The following is a 19938-nucleotide window of genomic DNA, read 5'->3' as shown; positions in this document are numbered from 1 at the left end:
GATAACTCTAAGATATGTACCACTAGCCCCAGTCTGCTTTCTTTTTACCCTGCTTTGTTTAACTTCTATCAATTACCAGTGTCTGAAATTATTTTTCTATTCATATTCTTGTCTTTCCCACTCAAGTGGAAGCTCTGCAAGGGCAGTGGCTTCCTATGCCTTGTTCTTTCTTGTATCCCTTGTGCTTAGAACAGAATTGGCACATAGTAGGTGCTCAGTTAATAACTGTTGAATAAAGTTCAGCACTTACCAGTTATAAAACATTCTGCGGGGGTGGGGGGGGGCAATCTGTTTACAACAGTGATATATAGATAGAAAGATAGATAGATAGATAGATAGATAGATAGATAGATAGACAGATAGATAATTATCAATAAGTAAAAAATAAGTAACAAACATGAGGTATCATTTTTTCCCTATTCAATGGGAAAAACTAATGTTGGTGAGAGTGCTAGGAAATGGGTACTGTCATTTGCCACTGGTGGAAATATAAAATTGTCTAAGCTTTCATAAGTGATGAGTCATGGATGATGTTTATCTCAACTTTCATGCATCATGAACTATGTCTCCCATTTTTTCCAATAATTACTCCCGCCCATAATTACTTTTTAAGCCAGAAAAATCCAATCATCTTAATCTTTTCCCCCCTCTTTAAAATAAAAATTTTGTGAAGTTGATCCCAGCAGCGGATGGCCTTGTTTTGCTGTTGCCTCTTAAGAATAGTTCATCTGACTCCCATACCAGGCTTCCCTGAGATCATGCAATGCCTGTCATTGACAACTGTGTGCAGAATCACTCTTGTTCTGCGGCCCTGGGCTGGCTTGGGGAGCCCATCGGACATGTGGGGCTGGGGAAAAACATGTAGGCGTGGCCCACCCAGTCTGAGGGGGGGTCCCCACAACCCTCCCCATCAAGACCCAGGTCTCCACAGACAGGGAAGCCTAACATTCCTGGGCAGATCCCCTGCCCCACCCAGCGCCCTCACTGCCTGGGATTGAATTAAAAACAACAATCACAGCCACACGTGCCTTTCTCTCTCCTGTATGCAGCTGGACCTCTGATGCCCGTTTCCTTAGACACGCTCGGGCCCTGCTCTGCCCATGCCTGGTGGCCAGCCTCCTGCCTGGGCCCAGTCCTGGAAGGGAAGTTCACAGCTGAATCCCCAGTGGGCCATTCTTGTTTCCCCTGGTTTCTGTCTTTCCTGGAGGTTCATTGGTAGCTGGACATTTCACTTAATTCTGTTGCTTTCTGGGCTCGGCAGTTACGTTCCCGAGCACCCCGTGGCTCACTGGGCAGTGTTCACCCAGACGGCTGAGAGCAAAGCCCGCACATACTCGGCTCCTGTATGTTGCATTCACATTTCCTCAGCCTCGTCCCACTTAGAATCTGGCTTCTGACAGTGTGCACAGTCAGCCTCAAGACCTGCCAACCATTGTGGATTGTTTACAGTGTCATCAAGAGTTAAGGGTTGAGCCTTAGCCGGTTGCTCAGTGGTTAGAGCGTCAGCCCTCGGACTGAAGGATCATGGGTTGGATTCCGGTCAAGGGCATGTGCCTCGGTGTCAGGCTCAATCCCCGGCCCCGGTCAGGGCTCATGCAGGAAGCAACCAATCAATGTGTCTCTCTCACATCGATGTTTCTCTCTCAACTCTACTTTTCTCCCTTCCACTCTCTAAAAATCAATGGGGAAAACATATCCTCGGGTGAGGATTAACAAAGCAAACTAACTAAAAAAAAGCTGAAGGTTGGGGCTGGCTCAGGATATTGCTTCCCTAGTGTTTGCTGGCTGAGTGGCACACAGGCATAATGACCCTCCGTGCCCAGGGACCTGGTGAAGCAGTGAGAGGGGCAGATTTTAACTACTTGTCTTCAGTTTCCTGTCCCTTCTCCGTTGGGGTTCAGAACAGGGGAGCACCTGCCTGCTGAGAGGGTGGAGAGGCACCAATAAAAAGCCTCCCTTTTTGCCTTAACCACTTGTTCTGGTTGTGTTCAAGAAGCATAATCCACCCTAGCCGGTTTGTCTCAGTGGATAGAGCGTCGGCCTGCAGACTGAAGGGTCTGGGGTTTGATTCTGGTCAAGATCACATACCTGGGTTGCGGGCTTGATAGGGGGTGTGCAGGAAGCAGCCAATCAATGATTCTCTCTCATCATTGATGTTTCTATCTCTCCCGCTCTCTTCCTCTCTGAAATCAATAAAAAAATATTTTTTAAAAAGGTGCATAATCCATCTTCATCTTTATACTTGTTAGAGAAAGGGCCTGGGGGAGAGGTAGGAGAGAAGAATTCTCCTAGAATAAGTGTCACCTATCTCTCGTCGGCCTCTGCCATGGCTTGAGCCTGGATTCAGACTCGGGGTCCCTGCACTGTCACAGGCTGCAGGGGCAAGGGGGCTACAGTCTCTCCTGTCCATTTGCCCGGCCAGCCCTGCTCTCCTTCAGTTACTCATTTATTTGCACTTTTGTGTCTCCAGGCCACCCATCCCTCATGCCTGAGGGGTTCAAAAGAACCCTAAAATTAATCTAGCTTGAACTTAACCACCTTATTTAACTTTTCTTCTTACAGCTTAAACTTTGGAACAAATACCGAATTTCCAACATTCCATCACTGATATTCCTAGATGCCACCACCGGGAAGGTTGTGTGCAGGAATGGGCTGCTGGTGATCCGTGATGACCCAGAAGGTGAGTCCTTGGCCTGTCCGTGCTGTACCCACCTCTGATCCTCTACCCTGACCTCCTTCCATTGCTGGAGAGTATGCAAATGAAATACAGTTGACCCTTCAACCACGTGAGGGTTAGGGGCGCCAACCCCCACGCAGTGGAAAATCCATGTATAACTTTAACTCCCCCCTAAACTTAACTACTAATAGCCTACTGTTAACCGAGAGCCTTACTGATAACATAAGCAATCAATTAACACATATTTTCTATGTTATATGTAGTATAAACTGTATTCGTACAATGAAGTAAGCTAGAGAAAATAAAATGACATTAAGAAAATCATAACGAGCCCGGCCGGCGTGGCTCAGTGGTTGAGCATCGACCTATGAACCAGGAGGTCATGGTTGCATTCCTGGTCAGGTCACACGCTCAGGTTGTAGGCTCCATCCCCAGTGGGGAGTGTGCAGGAGGCAGCTGATCAATGATTCTCTATCATCACTGATGTTTTTCTCTCTTTCCCCCTCTCCTTGCCTCTCTGAAATCAATTAAAATATATTTTAAAAAAATAAAAAGAAAATCATAAAGAAAAGGGGGAAAAATCATAAGGAACAGAAATAAAATTTACAGTACAGTGTGTATTTGTCAATACTGTAAGTTACATCATCAGTCTTAGGCTATGCGGTTTATCTGTGAGTTTTCTCAAATTGCTGGTTAAAAAAAAAAAATCTGCGCATAATGGACCCAGGCAGTTCACTCATGTTTTTCAGGGGTCAATTGTATATGTAAGTGGGTTTACTTGGCTAAAGAATATTGTCTTGATGTAATTATGGTTTTCTCCAGGTCATGGTTAAGGTTTTAAGGGATCAGAATGTCCCTCCTGGGAGCTTTAATTCATGGGCGAAGGAGATGGAGCTGCGGAAGGGAGTCAGCTTTGAGGGCGGAGGAGCCGTTGAGCAGCAGCTAGCGCACTGCCAGTGCCGTTCCCCGGCAAAGGCGCAGGCTCCGTGTCCTCCCCGCCTCGGTGGCGAGTGCGCCCCACTTCCTGGGCAGGCCTGGGTCTGGCTGGCCGGCTGGCTGGCCACGCACTGGGCAGGTTGCTCTTATCAGGGTGCTCAGTGCTGTCCAACATCGGTTTCTCTCCCCTTTGCACTGGAGTCATAAGATCTTCCTCCCTCACTTATTGATCCAACCAGACGATTCAAGCCTGGTCACACGTTTTCCAGTTAAAATCTCACCTGCCTCAGAGAATCGCCCTCAGTAAAAACCAGGGCATCATAGAACCAAGTTTTTACCTTCTCAAATTTAAACACACACACACACACACACACACACACACACACACTACTCTGAAGCTTGTTAAAATGTCGGTCTCCCCCGCTATTCTCCGCCCCCCCGCCAAGATTTTTGGATCCATTTGTTCAGGGTGGGCTCCGCCACCTGCGTTTTCAGCCAGTCTGTGCTGCTCCCTCCCAGACTCCCCTCACCCCACGCGGTTTTGAGGCCGTGGTCCAGGGACCACCCTGTGAGAAAACACTGTCTGTTGAGCTGGGAGCATAGTATTTGCGCTTCCTGCCAGGGGCTTAAGTGTCATCAGAATGCAGACCATCTGGGTTGAGTGGGTTTGACTCTTTCCTTTCCCTAGACTTAAATTGTTATCTCACTTGGTTCCCTGGGCCCCAACTCAAAAATTCTGGGGGCGGTGCCCTGGAGCATCACATTTTAAAATTCCCCAGTGGGTTCTGAGTTGCAGTCAGAGTTGAGATGCCCTAGATCCCAGGGTTGGAAGAGAAGAAACTCATGGTTAATATCTGAGGCAGCTTCCCAGCCTGGCTCACCACCAGTCCCCCAGGGAGTCGGTTTTGCTGTTTGGGGATGTACAGCTTCAGCCCTGGATCCTGGGATTTGGGGTATGGCCTGGGCTTCTGTATTCTTCAAAACACCCCCAGGAGATGGGCCCTGTGGTCACGCAAGTTCGGAAACCATTGCCTTGAGGGTAGGTAGGACTCTGTCAGGGACGAGTCCTGCTTTTATTCCCGTGTTGTAGCTGCAGATCCTACGGGTGTTGGATGGTACAGTTGCCGTGCTCTGCAGCCCCGAGGCCTCTGGGGTCAGAGGCCGCACGGAAGTCTTAACCTTCTCCCATCTGTTGCCTGTTTCAGGTTTGGAATTCCCTTGGGGACCTAAGCCCTTCAGGGAAGTCATTGCAGGGCCCTTGCTTAGAAATAATGGGCAGTCCCTGGAGAGCAGCAGCCTGGAGGGGTCTCACGTGGGCGTCTATTTCTCCGCACACTGGGTGAGTGTTTGCTCCTCTTCAGCCCGGACAGAACAAAGCAGGGAGATCCCACCACAACCGGCTGTGATTGGCTCCCGGAGGTGTGACTGCCGGGGCGTAATTTCCTGGCGCCCTTCCTTTCCCCTGTGCCCAGTGCATTGTGGTTGGCGTGCAATAGGTGCTTATTATTATGAATGATAATAGCAGCAAGAAAATGACTTCTTTTGACTGGTCTAAACAGTCAGCTTTCTTAGGCCATTCTAGTGAGGCTTCTCGTGGTCTCTGCGGGGTTTGACTGCTGCCTGCTGGCCGGCTGGGAGGGGCGGGAGGAGCCTGTGCTGGATGCGGCCATCATGCTTGTTTCTGCCTCTTATGGACCAGGTCCTGCCAGCCCAGCTCTGTGTGGGCCCTGCTGGCTGGCCTCCCGGTGATGGCAGGTGGCTGGGAAAGGGGACGCTGGAGGTGCAAAGTCATGCCCAGGATCCTGTTCTTGTCTTTCAGTGTCCCCCTTGCCGAAGCCTCACCCGGGTCCTGGTGGAATCCTACCGGAAGATCAAGGAGGCAGGCCAGAAATTCGAGATCATCTTTGTTAGTGCAGACAGGTAAGGTGGTGCGCCGGAGCCGGTAACGTGCCTTTGTCTCACTTCTCACTTCTGTAGGGTAGAGCTTGGAGATTGGGATTGGGGAAAGCATAGCCGGGATTATTGGCAGCGGGACGGATGCATGTCCCATGTACTCTGGGAATTGTCTGAAGGGAAGCGGAGAAAGCCTTGTTCTTGCTGTAAATATGTTGGTAGGTCCTAATTCAGGCTGGGGTTGTTTGAGATTAGGATGCATTTTCCTGATTTGTTCAGCTTTTTGGATTGTGGTGAAAGGATATGGAGGGGGGGGTGTGGGGGAGGAGGATGGAAAGAAAAGAGCAGAGGCTAATGGATTGTGATGCCTGTCTTAGCTGGCTGTGCAGTCACCTTCCTTAGCTCCAGCCATGAACTTTGTCTGGGGGTGTCAGAAAAACCAGAAGGGCAGACCTTTTTCCTGGACTATGTCGGGCCCTTTTAGCCTCAGTTTCCTCTGCCTCTTGCCCCCTTCCTGGCTTTATTCATCAGTGACCGTCCTACATCACAGAACTCTGCCCCAATTCAGACCGAGCCGCCAGGTGCTTCTGCCTTTGAGTGCCGGTTCACAGAAGGCTCTCTGAGAGCCAGCACATGGAGAGCATGTTGTACGCTGAAGTAGCCTTGACATCCGTGCTGTTTCATGCTGTGGTCCCTCCCCCAGCTCCCTGGCTTCCATCTCAGTGTCTGTGAGTGGGGACAAGCTTGAAGCATGCCAGGTGGAGTAATAATGTGTTTAAAGCTTTTTAAAAAATCAACTTCATTGCAGTATAATTGACATACAATGAAATGCAGACATTTTAAGTACACAGTTCAATGCATTCTGACAAATGTGCGTACCATGTAAGCATCACAATTACAATAGAGGATTTCCAGCACTCAGAAGACTTCCCATGCCTCTCCTCGGTCAGTTCTCACCCCCAAGTCCCCATTTCAAGGCACCCCTAACCTGCTTTCTTGGCTGTTGCTTGATTAGATTGGTCATTCCTGGAATTTCTTACATGTGGAATCATAGTGTCTATGATTGTTTAAAAGTGTGGTCCTGTACACACCACTCTTACTATACAAAATAGAAATGTCACAGGAAATGCAGTGTCTGAACATCTGGGCTTCTTATAAAAAAATGTTAAGACCCATCTGTGTTGAACATGAAAAGTTGGGCTGGGTGCCGTGGCTCAGTGGTTGAGCATCCACCTATGAACCAGGAGGTCACGGTTCGATTCCCGGTCAGGGCACATGCCCAGGTTGCAGGCTCGGTCCCCTGTGTGGGGCACCCAGGGGGCAGCCAATCAGTGATTCTCTCTCATCACTGATGTTTCGATCTCTCTCTCCCTCTCCCTTCCTCTCTGAAATCAATAAAACTATACTTTGAAAAAGGAAGGAAAAGTTGGGCATGAGTTAAACTAGGGGGAGGCGGGGAGCAGGCCGTTGAGGTGGCCCGGCGTTGTGGTTTGTACCCACCAGCCCCACGGAGGCATTTGCTTCCCGGCGCACAGAGTGGACGGAATGACCCCTCTGTGTCTGAACACGATCAGAGCCTCTGCATCTGCAGAGCCCTGGGCACGGCGTGGTGGAAGGGGGGGAGGACCCAGCGGAGGTGCACTCGGGGGTGATAGAGCCTTGTTTCCATGTGGTCTCTGTAGGTCAGAGGACTCCTTCAAACAGTACTTCAGCGAGATGCCCTGGCTCGCCGTCCCCTACACCGACGAGGCCCGGCGGTCGCGCCTCAACCGGCTGTATGGAATCCAAGGTAGGCCTTCCCACGCCACCGCGCTGCTTGGGCCTGCCCATCCGGCTCACCGCGTCTTTGGCTTTGCTTTCAGAGGGAAAGAACCTTTTTATTTCCTTGAATGCTCACTTGCTTTACCGTCTTCAAAATGACGTGTGGTGAATTTTACATTACGTGGGTTATACTGTTTTTTAAGCAAAGTATTTTCACAGGGGAGGCAGCTACTCCTCCCCCTCACAAGCCAAAACCCCATCCCCTGGGTTTTACTCTCAGACAGACCCGAGAGTAGTCTGGTTCCATCGCTCAGATGCTTTGAGCCTCAGTTTCCTCATCTGCGAAACGGGCGTGCTACATCGCTGCCACAAGACCTGCTGGGAACACTTACAGGAGAATGTATATAAAGCACCTCCCATGATTCCTGTAGCGTAATGGTGAGGGCTGCGTGGGTATCACTTTTAGGTGAGACAGTTGGTTTCCTGAGAGTGTAGCGAACTAGGACTTGGAGTATTGATCATGTTTTTCAGAAGCAATGATCATTCGTGAGGCACACTGGGTATTTGTTCTTTACTATGTGAATACCTCCGTCCAGCCTGCACCCGGCCAGGTGTTTTCTTGGCAAAGCACTTAACTAGCCGGTGAAGAGTTAAACTCACTCTCTTTGTATCAGCAGTGCCAGAGCCTGGGCGACCCTCGGTGGGTACAGCTAATGTTTGCGTTCTCAGTGCCCCTTGTGTTACATGGGGAATGGGAAAAAATTAAGATTTTCCTCCAAATCCCACAGTTTATGGGGGAACTCATCTGATCCTTTCATCTTTTTCTTCACCATTTACAGTAAGCATGTATGACTTTGTTTGGAGCTAAAGTTTCAAAAAATACTTTATTTTAAATCGGTGCTTCTCAATTTCAAACGTGCGTAAGAACTGCCTGGGGACCTTGGGAACGTGCAGATTCTGATTCAGTGGGTCTGGGGGCCACATTTTTAGGGAGCCCCAGGTGGTGCTGCTGCTGCTGCTGTCCAGGGTATTAATAGTCCAGGTCTATTAATTTTTTTAAATCTTCACCCAAGGATATATTTATTAATTTTGGAGAGACAGGGAGAGAGAGAGAAGGAGGGAGACATGGATGTGAGAGAGAAGATCAATCAGTTGCCCCCCGCATGCGCCCCCACCAGGGATTGAGCCCGCAGCTTAGGCACGTGCCCTGATTGGGAATGAAACTCGCAACCTTTGGGTACATGAGACGATGCTCCAACCAACTGAGTCAACCGGCCAGAGCTACGTCTATTAATTTTTTGAGAATGTTGGGGGCTCATATCTCCTATTAATAAAAAAGATGAGAGCAGTTCCCTTTCCAAAGAGAAGCCGAGTGACATGACTTTGTTCCCTGGTCTAGAAGGGAAAGCACCAAGCTGCTGGGGGAGCTTAAAGGAGACGTCACAGGCTTGTTTCCTCCCAGCACTCTGCTTGCCGAGAGGCTGAAAGCTCAGGTGTGCTCTGGTGGGCGGCAGAGGGTGGAATTGCTGCTTCCTGGGGATAAGTAAAACTTCATCTCTTCATTCATTCATTCATTCATTCATTCATTCATTCAACAAATACTTGCTGAATGACTTTGAGCAAGTTACTTAACCTCTTTTATCAGTAAAATTTAGAAGTTTCAATGTTTGGCACTGAGTCGGCACTTAATAAGTATTTAGCTGACCAGCTCAGGAAAAAAAGGGAAAATTAGATTTTACAACCTAAAAAAGATAAACTGTTGGGTGTCAAAAACCTTAAACAGCCCTGGCTGGTTTGGCTCAGTGGATAGAGCGTCGGCCTACAGACCAAAGGGTCCCAGGTTCGATTCTCGCCAACAGCACATCCCACAGGCTCGATCCCCAGTGGGGGCATGCGGGAGGCAGCCAATCAATGATTCTCTCTCATCATTGATGTTTCTGTCTCTCTCTCCCTCTCCCTTCCTCTCTGAAATCAATAAAAACATATTTTTTTAAAAAAGCTTAAACAAAGCCAACCAACAATATTAATAACATGCTGGCAAATAGTCAATGTCCTTCATAGAAAAAGAGCTCTTTCCAGATACCAGTCCAAAAGAGAGAGAAAAGACAATATAGCCCTGGCCAGTTGCTCAGTGGTTAGAGCATAAGCCTGCAGGCGAAAGGGTCAAGGGTTCTATTTCCGTCAAGAGCACAGACCTTGGTTGTAGGTTCGAACCCCACCCCCAGTTGGGAACATGTAGGAGGTAACCAATTGATGTCTCTCTCCCACATTGATGCCTCTCTCTCTCTCTCTCTCTCTCTCTCTCTCTCTCTCTCTCTCTCCCTTCCACTCTCTAAAAAAAAATAAAAAACACAAAAATCAATGGAAAAAATATCCTTGGGTGAGGATTAAAAGAAAGACAATTTAGACAATAAAGATATAAGGTAGGCAATTTGTCCTATGTATAGTGTCAGAATGGATATCAAAAATATTCAGCATAATTTACTTTCATGAATTACGGATGAAAACACTGAATTTGTATATATCACATTTGCAAAGACTTTCCACCACCACCACCACCACCAAAAAAAAAAAAATCCCCAGTGTAGGGAAGAGAGCAGACTGCTGAGAATGTAAATAGAACAACCTTTCAAGAGAGCAATTGGCAGTACACATCAGAGGCCTTTAAAAAATCTATAAGGCCTTTCATTTAAAAATCCCACTTGTAGGAATTTATGCCCAGGAAATTATCCCAGAGCACCCAGCAAAGACTGAGCTTCTCTTGAGCAGTTGGTGGATTTCTGGTTTTTTGGTTATTTCTCTCATATTTGCATACTTGGAATTTCATTACGGACCATGATTCTTTCTTTGCTTCAGCCCCTAGAAAACCCAGAGCTATATTTGTCACCACTTCAGTGATTTTGCAAAACTGACCGTTTCTGTGCGTGTCCTTGACCCTAGCTTCGTTTCCTCTTCCTTTCTTGTGAAAATATACCTTCAGGGGTATATTTTCATCTGTGTTTATTAGATTATATCATGCAATTTTTAAGACGCCTCAAATCCCTTTTGGAAAAAAAGATGGAGTAGATTTAAACGCATAGGATCCTATTTCTCAAGCGCAAGCTAGCCACTGGGACTGAGCTCCGTAAAAATAAGAAACCAGAGAGTGACCCAGTGCTGCCCTTGGGTGGACAAGATGAGCCTTACATTGGGAAATTACCGAAGAGCAGAGAATACAATGATGTAAAAAGTGTTGATCAAATAAGTGCCCTTTTGTACGGCAGCTTGGAAGAGAATGGAGACTTTTCAGAGACGCATCCATTCCACAGTCTCTTAAGGCCCTGGCAGTGTGGGGATGGGAAGTGCATTTGTGGCACTGCCCCAGAGAGTGGAGCTGGGCACTGGGCCTCACTGAGCCACTCTGCTCGGCTAGGAGGCCTCCCCACATTTCCAGTCATGAGCGATCAGGGGGCAGGATCTCTCTCTCCACCACAGGGAGTTCAGTTGTCTTTTCCTAGGCCTGGGGTCCAGCATGACGCAGGCATTCCTGGTGGTCAGTGCCAAGGCTGTGGGGTCACCGGAAGTGAAGACGGTACCTAAGGATGGTCTATATGTAATGCACAGCCTGTTTGCGGCTGGCGGTCTGTCTTCCCTTTGCTCTGTGAGATGCTGCTGAGGACCCTTGGGGGTGTGTGTGTGTGGGGGGGGTGCATGGGCACAGAAGAGCAATCGCATAAGAGAGATCATGAGCTCTTCAAGAATCCAACACGAGCCCTAGCCGGTTTGGCTCAATGGATAGAGCGTCAGCCTGCAGACTGGAAAGGTCCTGGGTTCGATTCCAGTCAAAGGCACATGCCCGGGTTGCAGGCTCGATCCCCAATAGGAGGCGTGGAGGAGACAGCTGATCAATGATTCTCTCTCATCATTGTTGTTTCTCTCTCTCTCTCTCTCCCCCTCTCCCTTCTTCTCTGAAATCAATAATAATAATAAAAAGAATCCAACACGAGTTTGGACACACCACTAAGGCTGGAGAGTGCCCTTCTGTGGGCTGTTGGCAGGACACACAGATATTTAAGTAGATTAAAAAATGAAATAGACTATTTTTCTGTCTGCCTTCAGAAAGCAGAGAAGGGAACTCTCCTTTCGGATGCTCCAGCAGTCAACATGCAGATATTACAGATGGAGGAGCCTCGGCTGTTAGGTGTGGCTGAGACAGCCGGAAAGCGGGTGACCACAACCGAGGAGGAAGAGAATGGAGACTTTTCAGAGACGCATCCATTCCGCACAGTCTCTTAAGGCCCCGGCAGTGTGGGGATGAGAAGTGCATTAGTGGTCCCTGACTTCAAGGAGCCCTCCTTTAGGATCAGAAGGCTGATCTGGAGAGGCTCTGTGCCCAGGCAGTGGCGGCCGGCCAGCCACGCCACAGGGAGAGAATGTGAGATTCATGAGGAGCCCCGTCCCGGCCAGGGAGCCTGCACTGCCGCCCAGCCCTGCACCTGGCCCGCCCCACCGCTCCTCGGCTGCTGGCTCCGTGGCCCACACTCCTCTGCCATCTGTTCTAGCCTCTCTTCAGCTGGGACCTGTCTGCTTTCCCAGCTCACCTCCTGCTTCCTTGCCCTCGGGGCTATAGTTTTTGGCACAGTGTTTTGTGCCGATGGCTCCTTGATCACTGATCTCTGGGACTCATTCCTACAAGCAGCCTGTCAGACATGGCCTACTGACCTTGATCTGCCTGCCTCTGGCCTTGTCAAACCAGAGATGCACTAAAGCGCAGTGAAATATGAGTATTGGAAGAGCAACACAACATCCTTATCTAGGTGGCATTTAATGAAGGGCCACAGGATGGAGGAATCCGAGTTCAGAGGAGACTTGCTTGGAACTGTTGAACCAGGAAGGCTTCCTGGAGGAGGTGGCTATGGAGCAGGGTCTTACAGAATGTATGTGGTTTAGATAAGAGGTTTGGGACATTTCAGGGCAATGGCCAGAGCAGGTTGCCCATGGTGTACTAGAAGGAGAATGGGCAATAGACTGATGATGCCATATTGTATAGAGCTTTGAACGCTATGCCGAGATCCATGGATTTGACCCTTTGGACTTTTAGAGCCTTTTGAAAAAATTTTAAAATATATTTTTATTGATTTCAGAGAGGAAGGGATAGGAAGAGAGAGATAGAAACATCAATCATGAGAGAGAATCATCGATTGGCTGCCTCCTGCATGCCCCCTACTGGGGATCGAGCCCACAACCCGGGCATATGCCCTGAGCAGGAATCGAACCGGTGACCTCTTAGTTCCTGGGTTGATGCTCAACCACTGAGCCACACCGGCCGGGCCTTTTGAAAAAAAATTTTTTAATATATTGTATTGATTTTTTACAGAGAGGAAGGGAGAGGGATAGAGAGTTAGAAACATCGATGAGAGAGAAACATTGATCAGCTGCCTCCTGCACACCCCCTACTAGGGATGTGCCCGCAACCAAGGTACATGCCCTTGACTGGAATCGAACCCAGGACCCTTCAGTCCGCAGGCCGACACTCTATCCACTGAGCCAAACCAGTTAGGGCTAAAATTTTTGATTAAGGAGAGATCAGTGCAGTAGTGACATTTAAGCTAGACTGGAAGAGAAATTCCAGAGGCCAGTTCATGGATACTTCTTTCTTTTCTTTTCTTTTTTTCTTTTTTGGTAAATTTTTAAAAATTGCCTTGAGAAAGAGAGAGGAAGGGAGAATGAGAGAGAAACATTGATTCGTTGTTCCACTTATCTATGTATTTATTGGTTGATTCTTGTATGTGCCCTGACTGGGAAGCAAACCGACAACCTTGGTGGATAGGGACGATGCTCTAACCAACTGAGCTACCCAGCCAGGGCTATTTCTTTTTTCTTTCTTCTTTCAGTTGAGGTAAAATTGGTATATAACATAATATTAGTTTCAGGCATACAACATAATTCGATATTTGTATACCGTACAAAGCAATCACCACAATAAGTCGTTACCTTCTGTCACCACACAACTGACCCCTCTACCCATTTTGCCCACCCCAACCCCCTTCCCTACTGATAACCACCAGTCTGTTCTCTTTATGAGTTTTGTTGTTTGATTGTTTACTTTGTTTTTTACATCCCACATCTAAGCGAAATCATATAATATTTGTCTTTGTCTCTCTGACTTAGCATAAGACTCTCAAGATCCATCCATATGGTTGCAAATGGCAACCCTTCCTTCTTTTTTATGGCTGAGTGGTATTCCAGTGTGTGTGTGTGTGTGTGTGTGTGTGTGTGTGTGTGTACACACTACATCTTTTTATTTATTTATTACTCCATTGTCGGACACGTAGGTTGTTTTCATATCTTGGCTATCATAAATAATGCTGTGGGTCAGCTTTAGCTCAAGCGGTTACTTCGGATTCTGCTTGTTGCAGACACATAAATAATGCTGTATTGAACATAGGAGTGCATATCTTTTTTGAGTTAGTGTTTTGTTTTCTTCAGATAAATAGCAGTATTTATCCATATGCTGGGTCATATGGTAGTTCTACTTTAATTTTTTTGAGGAACCTCCATACTGTTCTCCAGAGTGGCTGCACCAATTTATATTCCCACAAACAGTTATTATTCCCTGTCAGGGCACATGCTTGGGTTGTGAGCTCAATCTCCAGTAGGGGGTGTGCAGGAGGCAGCCTATCAGTGATTCTATTTCATCATTGATGTTTCTATCTCTCTCTCCCTCTCCCTTCCTCTCTGAAATCAATAAAAATATTTTAAAAAGAAAAGAAAAAAGTGTACAGTGTGTTGAGTTGCCAGTGTTATAGTTAAAAACAGAGCAAAGTAAAGGAATTGGGAGTACAGGGTAGGGTTAATGGGACCCACTTGCAAACTTAGCTAAACTCCTTTAAACATTTTAAATTGATTTATAAATTTAAATCTTAAAAAATACTTACCTGAAAGATAAAGTGTCCCCAAATTCTTAAGTCTTTTAACTCTAGTAAATTAAACTTAACAAATATGGCAATTCTTAAGTTCTCCTAAATGGAGCAGTACTGTTACTATGGTTTTAACTTAGAATCATAACCCAGAATCAGTAACACATTTTAATATTGTAATCACAGGACCAACCTATTATTCTATTGGGCCACTTTGCTTAAATGAAAACAAATGCAGAAGTTAAATACCAAATATGTCTGTCTTTCTTTCTTTCTTTCTTTCTTTTTTTAAAAAAATAACCGGCTTTTATTTATTTATTTTTTAAGAGAGAGGGAAAGGAAGAGGGAGAAGGAGAGGGAGGGAGAAAGAGAGAAACAGCCACTCTGTTGCCTTCCACATTCACCCTGGATTAAACTCACAACCTGAGCATGTGTCCTGACTGGGAATCGAACCAGTGACCTTTCGGTGCACAGGACAATGCTCAACCAACTGAGCCACACTGGCCAGGGCATGTGGTTGTCTTGACACACAAAAAAACATTAATAAATTCATGTTTCTAAACTTAATTCTAGATCTTCCTATGTTTGAAAGATGCTCACTTATAAAGGAGAGAATTGTATCCTTCCAGTGATAGCATCTTGGAAGTCTCTTCGCCGCTCATTGAGGCTGCGTATGTGGATGGCCCTCGTCACAGTGCTGCTCTTTGCCCTCCAAATAGGACGGTCTTCACCTTCAGAGCCCTTGTAGTTCGAGTCCCTGGTTTGGGACCCTTCCTGAATTCTTCTCTCTAGTCTTAGAAATCAGCAACTCTGCCCTAGGCTGCATGATCCCGCAATTGAATTTTGCTTTTCTTTACCTCTGAGGATATTTAAATGCCTCCAGCCTAGCTCTAAATACCTTTGAACTTGAAGGAGCTGTGTATTCTTTCATACTCTTCATAGCATCACAAAACTAAAAATTGTTCTTTACTGAACTCTGAATTTCCTGAGCTTTGTATGACCATGGTTACAACTTCCGAAGTCATTCCACTGGTGTGTTTACAGGTATGTATGTATAGTCCAAGCTGTTTTCACTCACAAGTAAAACTGAAGTCTCTGCTTCAAGGGGGCAGGGGAGCAGGGAATTCATGAGGCAGAGGAGAGGGAAGAGGTGATTGCAGTCCCCGCCTCCTTCCCCTGCAGCCCCTTTCTCTTCCCCAATGTGTAGGGGTTTTTCCACACGCCAACCGGTTCTTTGACACCCGTGTCACACACATACAGTTCAATTCAATGCAGTTCAGACACCAGGTCCCTGGAGTTCGGGTCAGATCCCACAGGGCCACCACCCCCCCCCCCCCCCCCTTCAGATGCCAGTTGCAAGTCCCAGTCCTTTTGACTGACGGTCTGTAAACCAGCGTTCCTGTGGCCCCTCCTCTGCGTCAGTAATTGGCTAGAACAGCTCACAGGCTTCTGGAAAACATTTTACTTACTGTTATTACTGGTTTATTATAAAGGATACCACTCAGGAACAGCCAATGTAAGAGATGCCCTGGGCAAGGCTCCTGGGAAGGGGGTGGAGCTTCTGTGCCCTCTCCAAGCACGCCACCCTCCCAGCCAGCCTCCATGGAGCCACGCCAGCCTGGACGCTCTCTGCACCCGTCACTGCGGGCTGTATGGAGGGTTCATTATATAGGCATGATTGGCTGACTCACTGGCCCTTGGTCATGAGTTCACCCTCTAGCCCTTCTCCCTCTTCGACAGGGTGAACCTGTGGGTGCTGGGAGGGTGGGGGAATTTGAAGGGGGGAGTGGAGCTGAATGTTCTAGGCTTCTAATCATGCCTTTCTGGTGACCAGCTTCCATTCTGAAGCTATTTAGGGGCCCGCCCCCAGTCATCTCATTAACATACAAAAGGACACTGACCACTCCCAGATTCCAGGGGTCTTAGGATTTGGAACTAAGACCAAATATTAGAGCAAAAGATGCCCCCATCACCCCTTATCACGCAGGAAATTATAAGGGTTTGGGGAGCTCTGTGCCAGAAACGGGATGAAGACCAAACATGTATTTATTATTATATTAAAAAATCCTACACACTGACCAGCCGGCGTGGCTCAGTGGCTGAGCATGACCTATGAACCAGGAGGTCAGGGTTCGATTCCCGGTCAGGGCACATGCCCGGGTTTTGGGCTCCATCCCCAGTATGGGGCATGCAGGAGGCAGCTGAACAATGATTCTCTCTTATCATTGATGTTTCTATCTCTCCCTCTGCCTTCCTCTCCGAAATCAATAAAAATATATATTTTTAAAAATCACACACACACACACACACACACACATACACACACACATACACACACACGTACACACACACACACGCAGGAGTCAGCTGAGGGTCTTCAGCACCTCCTACAGGGCTGTCTGTGGGAGCCCTTCCCCTCCCTCTCTGACTGTCCTGGGCTCTCACTGCACGTCCTGTCTCCTCCTGAGGCCTTTGATGAGGGCGCTTTCACAGAGCCATGCCAGGTACATTCCCCACCACCGCCCAAGGTGAGCCACCTCCACCTGGCCTGCCTCTGTGCCTTACTGCAGGCCAGTGACCTGATCTGACAGTCCCTTGTGTATGGAGATACTTGAGGGCAGAGCATCCCTGTGTTGTCCCAACAGGCCGATGAAAATGGCGAATGCAAATAGAACTCTGACTCCCTCAGCATCTCGGGCGCCAGGCTTGGAGCGTGCCTGGATCCCCAGTGTCCCCAGCGTGCTGAAGGAGGCATTCATCAGTGCCAGGTGTGTTTTTTTTGTTGTTTGTTTGGTTTTTAAAAAAATATATTTCATTGATTTTTTTACAGAGAGAAAGGGAGAGGGACAGAGAGTCAGAAACATTGATGAAAGAGAAACATCGATCAGCTGCCTCCTGCACACCCCCCACCGGGGATGTGCCCACAACCAAGGCACATGCCCTTAACTGGAATCGAACCTGGGACCCCTCAGTCCACAAGCTGACGCTCCATCCACTGAGCCAAACTGGTCAGGGCAGAGCCAAGTTTGTTGAGGCGTCCACACAGGTGTGCTGGGAGAGTCTACATCTTGAGACCATCGCCCTCAAGTCCCCCTTTCACGGAGCAGCGGGGCCTGCTGCGGCTCAGCAGGGTGGCCAGGCACAGGGCCTGCTGCTGCTGGCGCGCAGGTCACTGGCTCCCTCAGAGCTCTGGACTGAGCCCGCACTGTGAACCAGCAGCCTTCAGCCGGCCACCTGAGTTCAGCACGGCCCTGGCATTTGGCCATCCATGTCCATATCCTTTATTCTAGGGGAGTAGCTGGGTTGCCCTGAGTTGGAGGGCCTCCTGACTCCCAGCGCATTTGCAGGCTGCGGGCTTTGCTGCCTGTAAGCTGTTTAAAAGGCCTTCCTAAGGAAAGGGTTTAGACACACTCGGAAAAGGCAAATCCCATTAGCAGGTGTCTGATCCCGGCTGCCAGGGAACACCGTCTCTTTCAGGGAGGCTCAGGGCCCCTTCCGTCCTGGGCCAGGGCCCCGGCTGGTTTTGTTCCTCGCCCCTCCCCGGCCCCCAGCCTCTGGGGAAGGCAGCCGGGGCGAGAGGGGGCCTTGGCCCTGCCACCGGGAGAGCAGGCGCTTTAGGCCTGGCGGGGAGGCAGTGGTGTGAGGGCCATTCGCTCTCCCAGGACCTGTTTATCTTCCGTTTCTCTGCTGCCTGCTTGTTCTTCTGCTCTTCCTCTCTCTTTCCTTTCCCCTCCTTCGTCTTCCAGGTCCCCCCTTTCTCCTCTCTTTCCCACCCTTTGCCCTCTTCCCTATCCCCTTCAAAAAATAGATTTGAGGCAGAATCTGTTTTTTATAAAAGCGAAGCATTTGGAGACTGTAATTTTCAGCCAGTGGAGGGTGAGGGGCCAGCGCTGGTGTGTTTTGTAGACAGAGCTCCGTGTGCAGAGGGTTCAGTGTGCAGAGGGCTGGTGCCCGTTATCTGGAGCTGCCCATGGACCGTGGGCGGAGCCACGGACCCGGGGGAGCTGGACCAGGGATCCGGGGGGATCTGGCCATGGTCGGGGAGCAGGGGGAGCTGGCCCCGTGGGCAGAGGCTGGGGGCTGCCTTGGGACCCAGTAAGCAGCTTCTGTGCTCTGCTCTGTTTGTCTTGCTTTATTGTGAGCACATGAAGAAACAGGAAAGGACGAAGAATAATGTAACAAGCACCGCCTGGGATTGACATGTTTGCTTCAGGTATTTCAAATATAAACCAATGGGAGCGTTGACCCAGACAGGGTGGACTTCCTTTCACTCCTCTACGCGCCTTCTCCTTCCGCACCCCCCCCCCCCCCACCACCACCACCACCACCGGGGGCAGCTCTACCGTAGCTTTAATGTGTTATCTTCATAATATGTTTTCATACTTAACAGCATATATGTGAGTCCATGAATAATAGATCGCCTGCTGGGTGTGTTTTAGAAGCAGACTTCAACGCTGACATGGTGTGGTGTCATTCTGCAACTTGCTTTTCTGGTTTAATGTTACGTTCCAAGAAGTATTCCATTGTACGGCTGTGCCATGGTTTATTTATCTGTCCCACTGCTCGTGGGTACTTGGTTGTTCCTGGTTTTTCTGTGTTTCAAGAACATCGCCATCCATGTGTTCGTGTCTGTCTCCTGCACAGGCACGTGCCCAAGCAGCTTTCGGGCCTCCCGGCCACGTTCAACTAGGCCCAGACCCGCACCTTGGAAATCCTTGGGTCTCTCTGAGCTTCAACATACAAACCAGCTGCCTCCTTCCTCTCCATAGCGCTCTCAGCAGAGGCAAGCTTTAGGGGAGCCAGGAGGGATGGAATCACCCCACCCCTACCGCCCTTGGGTTCTCATTTGGTTTTTATTTTATGTCCATACATTTATCATAGCACCGTTTAAGGAGACTGAAACGTATCTGCATTCCTGCCTCGCCAGCACAACTGTTTTCACTTTCTGAGTCCCTCTTGGTCCCTGTCCACATGCACACTCACCCACAGTTGTTTCTGTGCGTGTAGCGTGGTGTATCCTGCACTTCTGTGGAACAGTACGTTACAAACATGTCCCGTCTTGCCACAGTCTTCACAATGACCACGTCCGTGGTCGCACGATATCTTACCTGCCCATGCGCCCCGACCTGCTCTTCTGTCGCGGCGTCTGCTTTCCTCCCCTTTCTCTTCCCGGCTCCCACAGTCTTTGAGCGATTACTCCCAGACCCCTCAGATCATCTAGAAACAGAGAAAGAAAGCTCCCTGGGCTACAGCCTGCCCGGCTTCTCTACCCCAGACGTCCCAGCCACTGCTACCTCCTTTAAAACTCCCTCTTTCCGCCTGGCCAGTGTTGGTCAGGGTTAAGTGTCGACCTATGAACCGGGAGGTCATGGTTCGATTCCCGGTCAGGGCACATGCCCAGGTTGTGGGCTCGATCCCCAGTGGGGGGCTGTGCAGGAAGCAGCCATCAATGATTCTCTCTCATCATTGATGTTTCTCTCTCTCCCTTCCTCTCTGAAATAAAAACAATATACCTTAGAAAAGCCCCCTCTTACCTTGGCGGTAGAAAAGCAGCCAAACCACCGGATGGGGTGGTCTTAGTGCGCGTGGCTTGAGATGGTTTTAAATATGAAGAGGCTCCTTCCTGGAGGAAACAGGTTGGAGGGGCTTCCTGGGCCTTGTTCTGCCTCCTGTGGGTTTGGAGGGAGACGGTCAGGGCGATTCTTGGGCACCGCTTGTGGTCCAGCACAGCTCCCAGGGCAGGGGCTTGGGGCTGAAGCCCTGTCTAGGAGT

The 19938-nt window shown here is 48.8% G+C and overlaps 1 protein-coding gene across 3 annotated transcripts in view; it reads left to right on the top strand.

Annotated features, from left to right (window-relative positions):
* NXN (nucleoredoxin) overlaps positions 1-19938 on the top strand; it is a 148927-nt gene that overhangs the window by 120251 nt on the left and 8738 nt on the right. For all 3 annotated transcript variants that reach the window (XM_059669233.1, XM_059669232.1, XM_059669230.1), the window contains exons 2-5: positions 2563-2680; positions 4819-4952; positions 5433-5533; positions 7189-7295. In XM_059669233.1, the coding sequence (XP_059525216.1) occupies positions 2563-2680; positions 4819-4952; positions 5433-5533; positions 7189-7295 (460 nt within the window). The remainder of the gene's footprint in view (positions 1-2562; positions 2681-4818; positions 4953-5432; positions 5534-7188; positions 7296-19938) is intronic.

This window comes from Myotis daubentonii, chromosome 16 (genome assembly GCF_963259705.1).
Source record: "Myotis daubentonii chromosome 16, mMyoDau2.1, whole genome shotgun sequence".
NCBI lineage: Eukaryota > Metazoa > Chordata > Mammalia > Chiroptera > Vespertilionidae > Myotis > Myotis daubentonii.
Note: the sequence above shows the minus strand (reverse complement) of the source record. Positions and strands in the feature narration are given on the sequence as shown.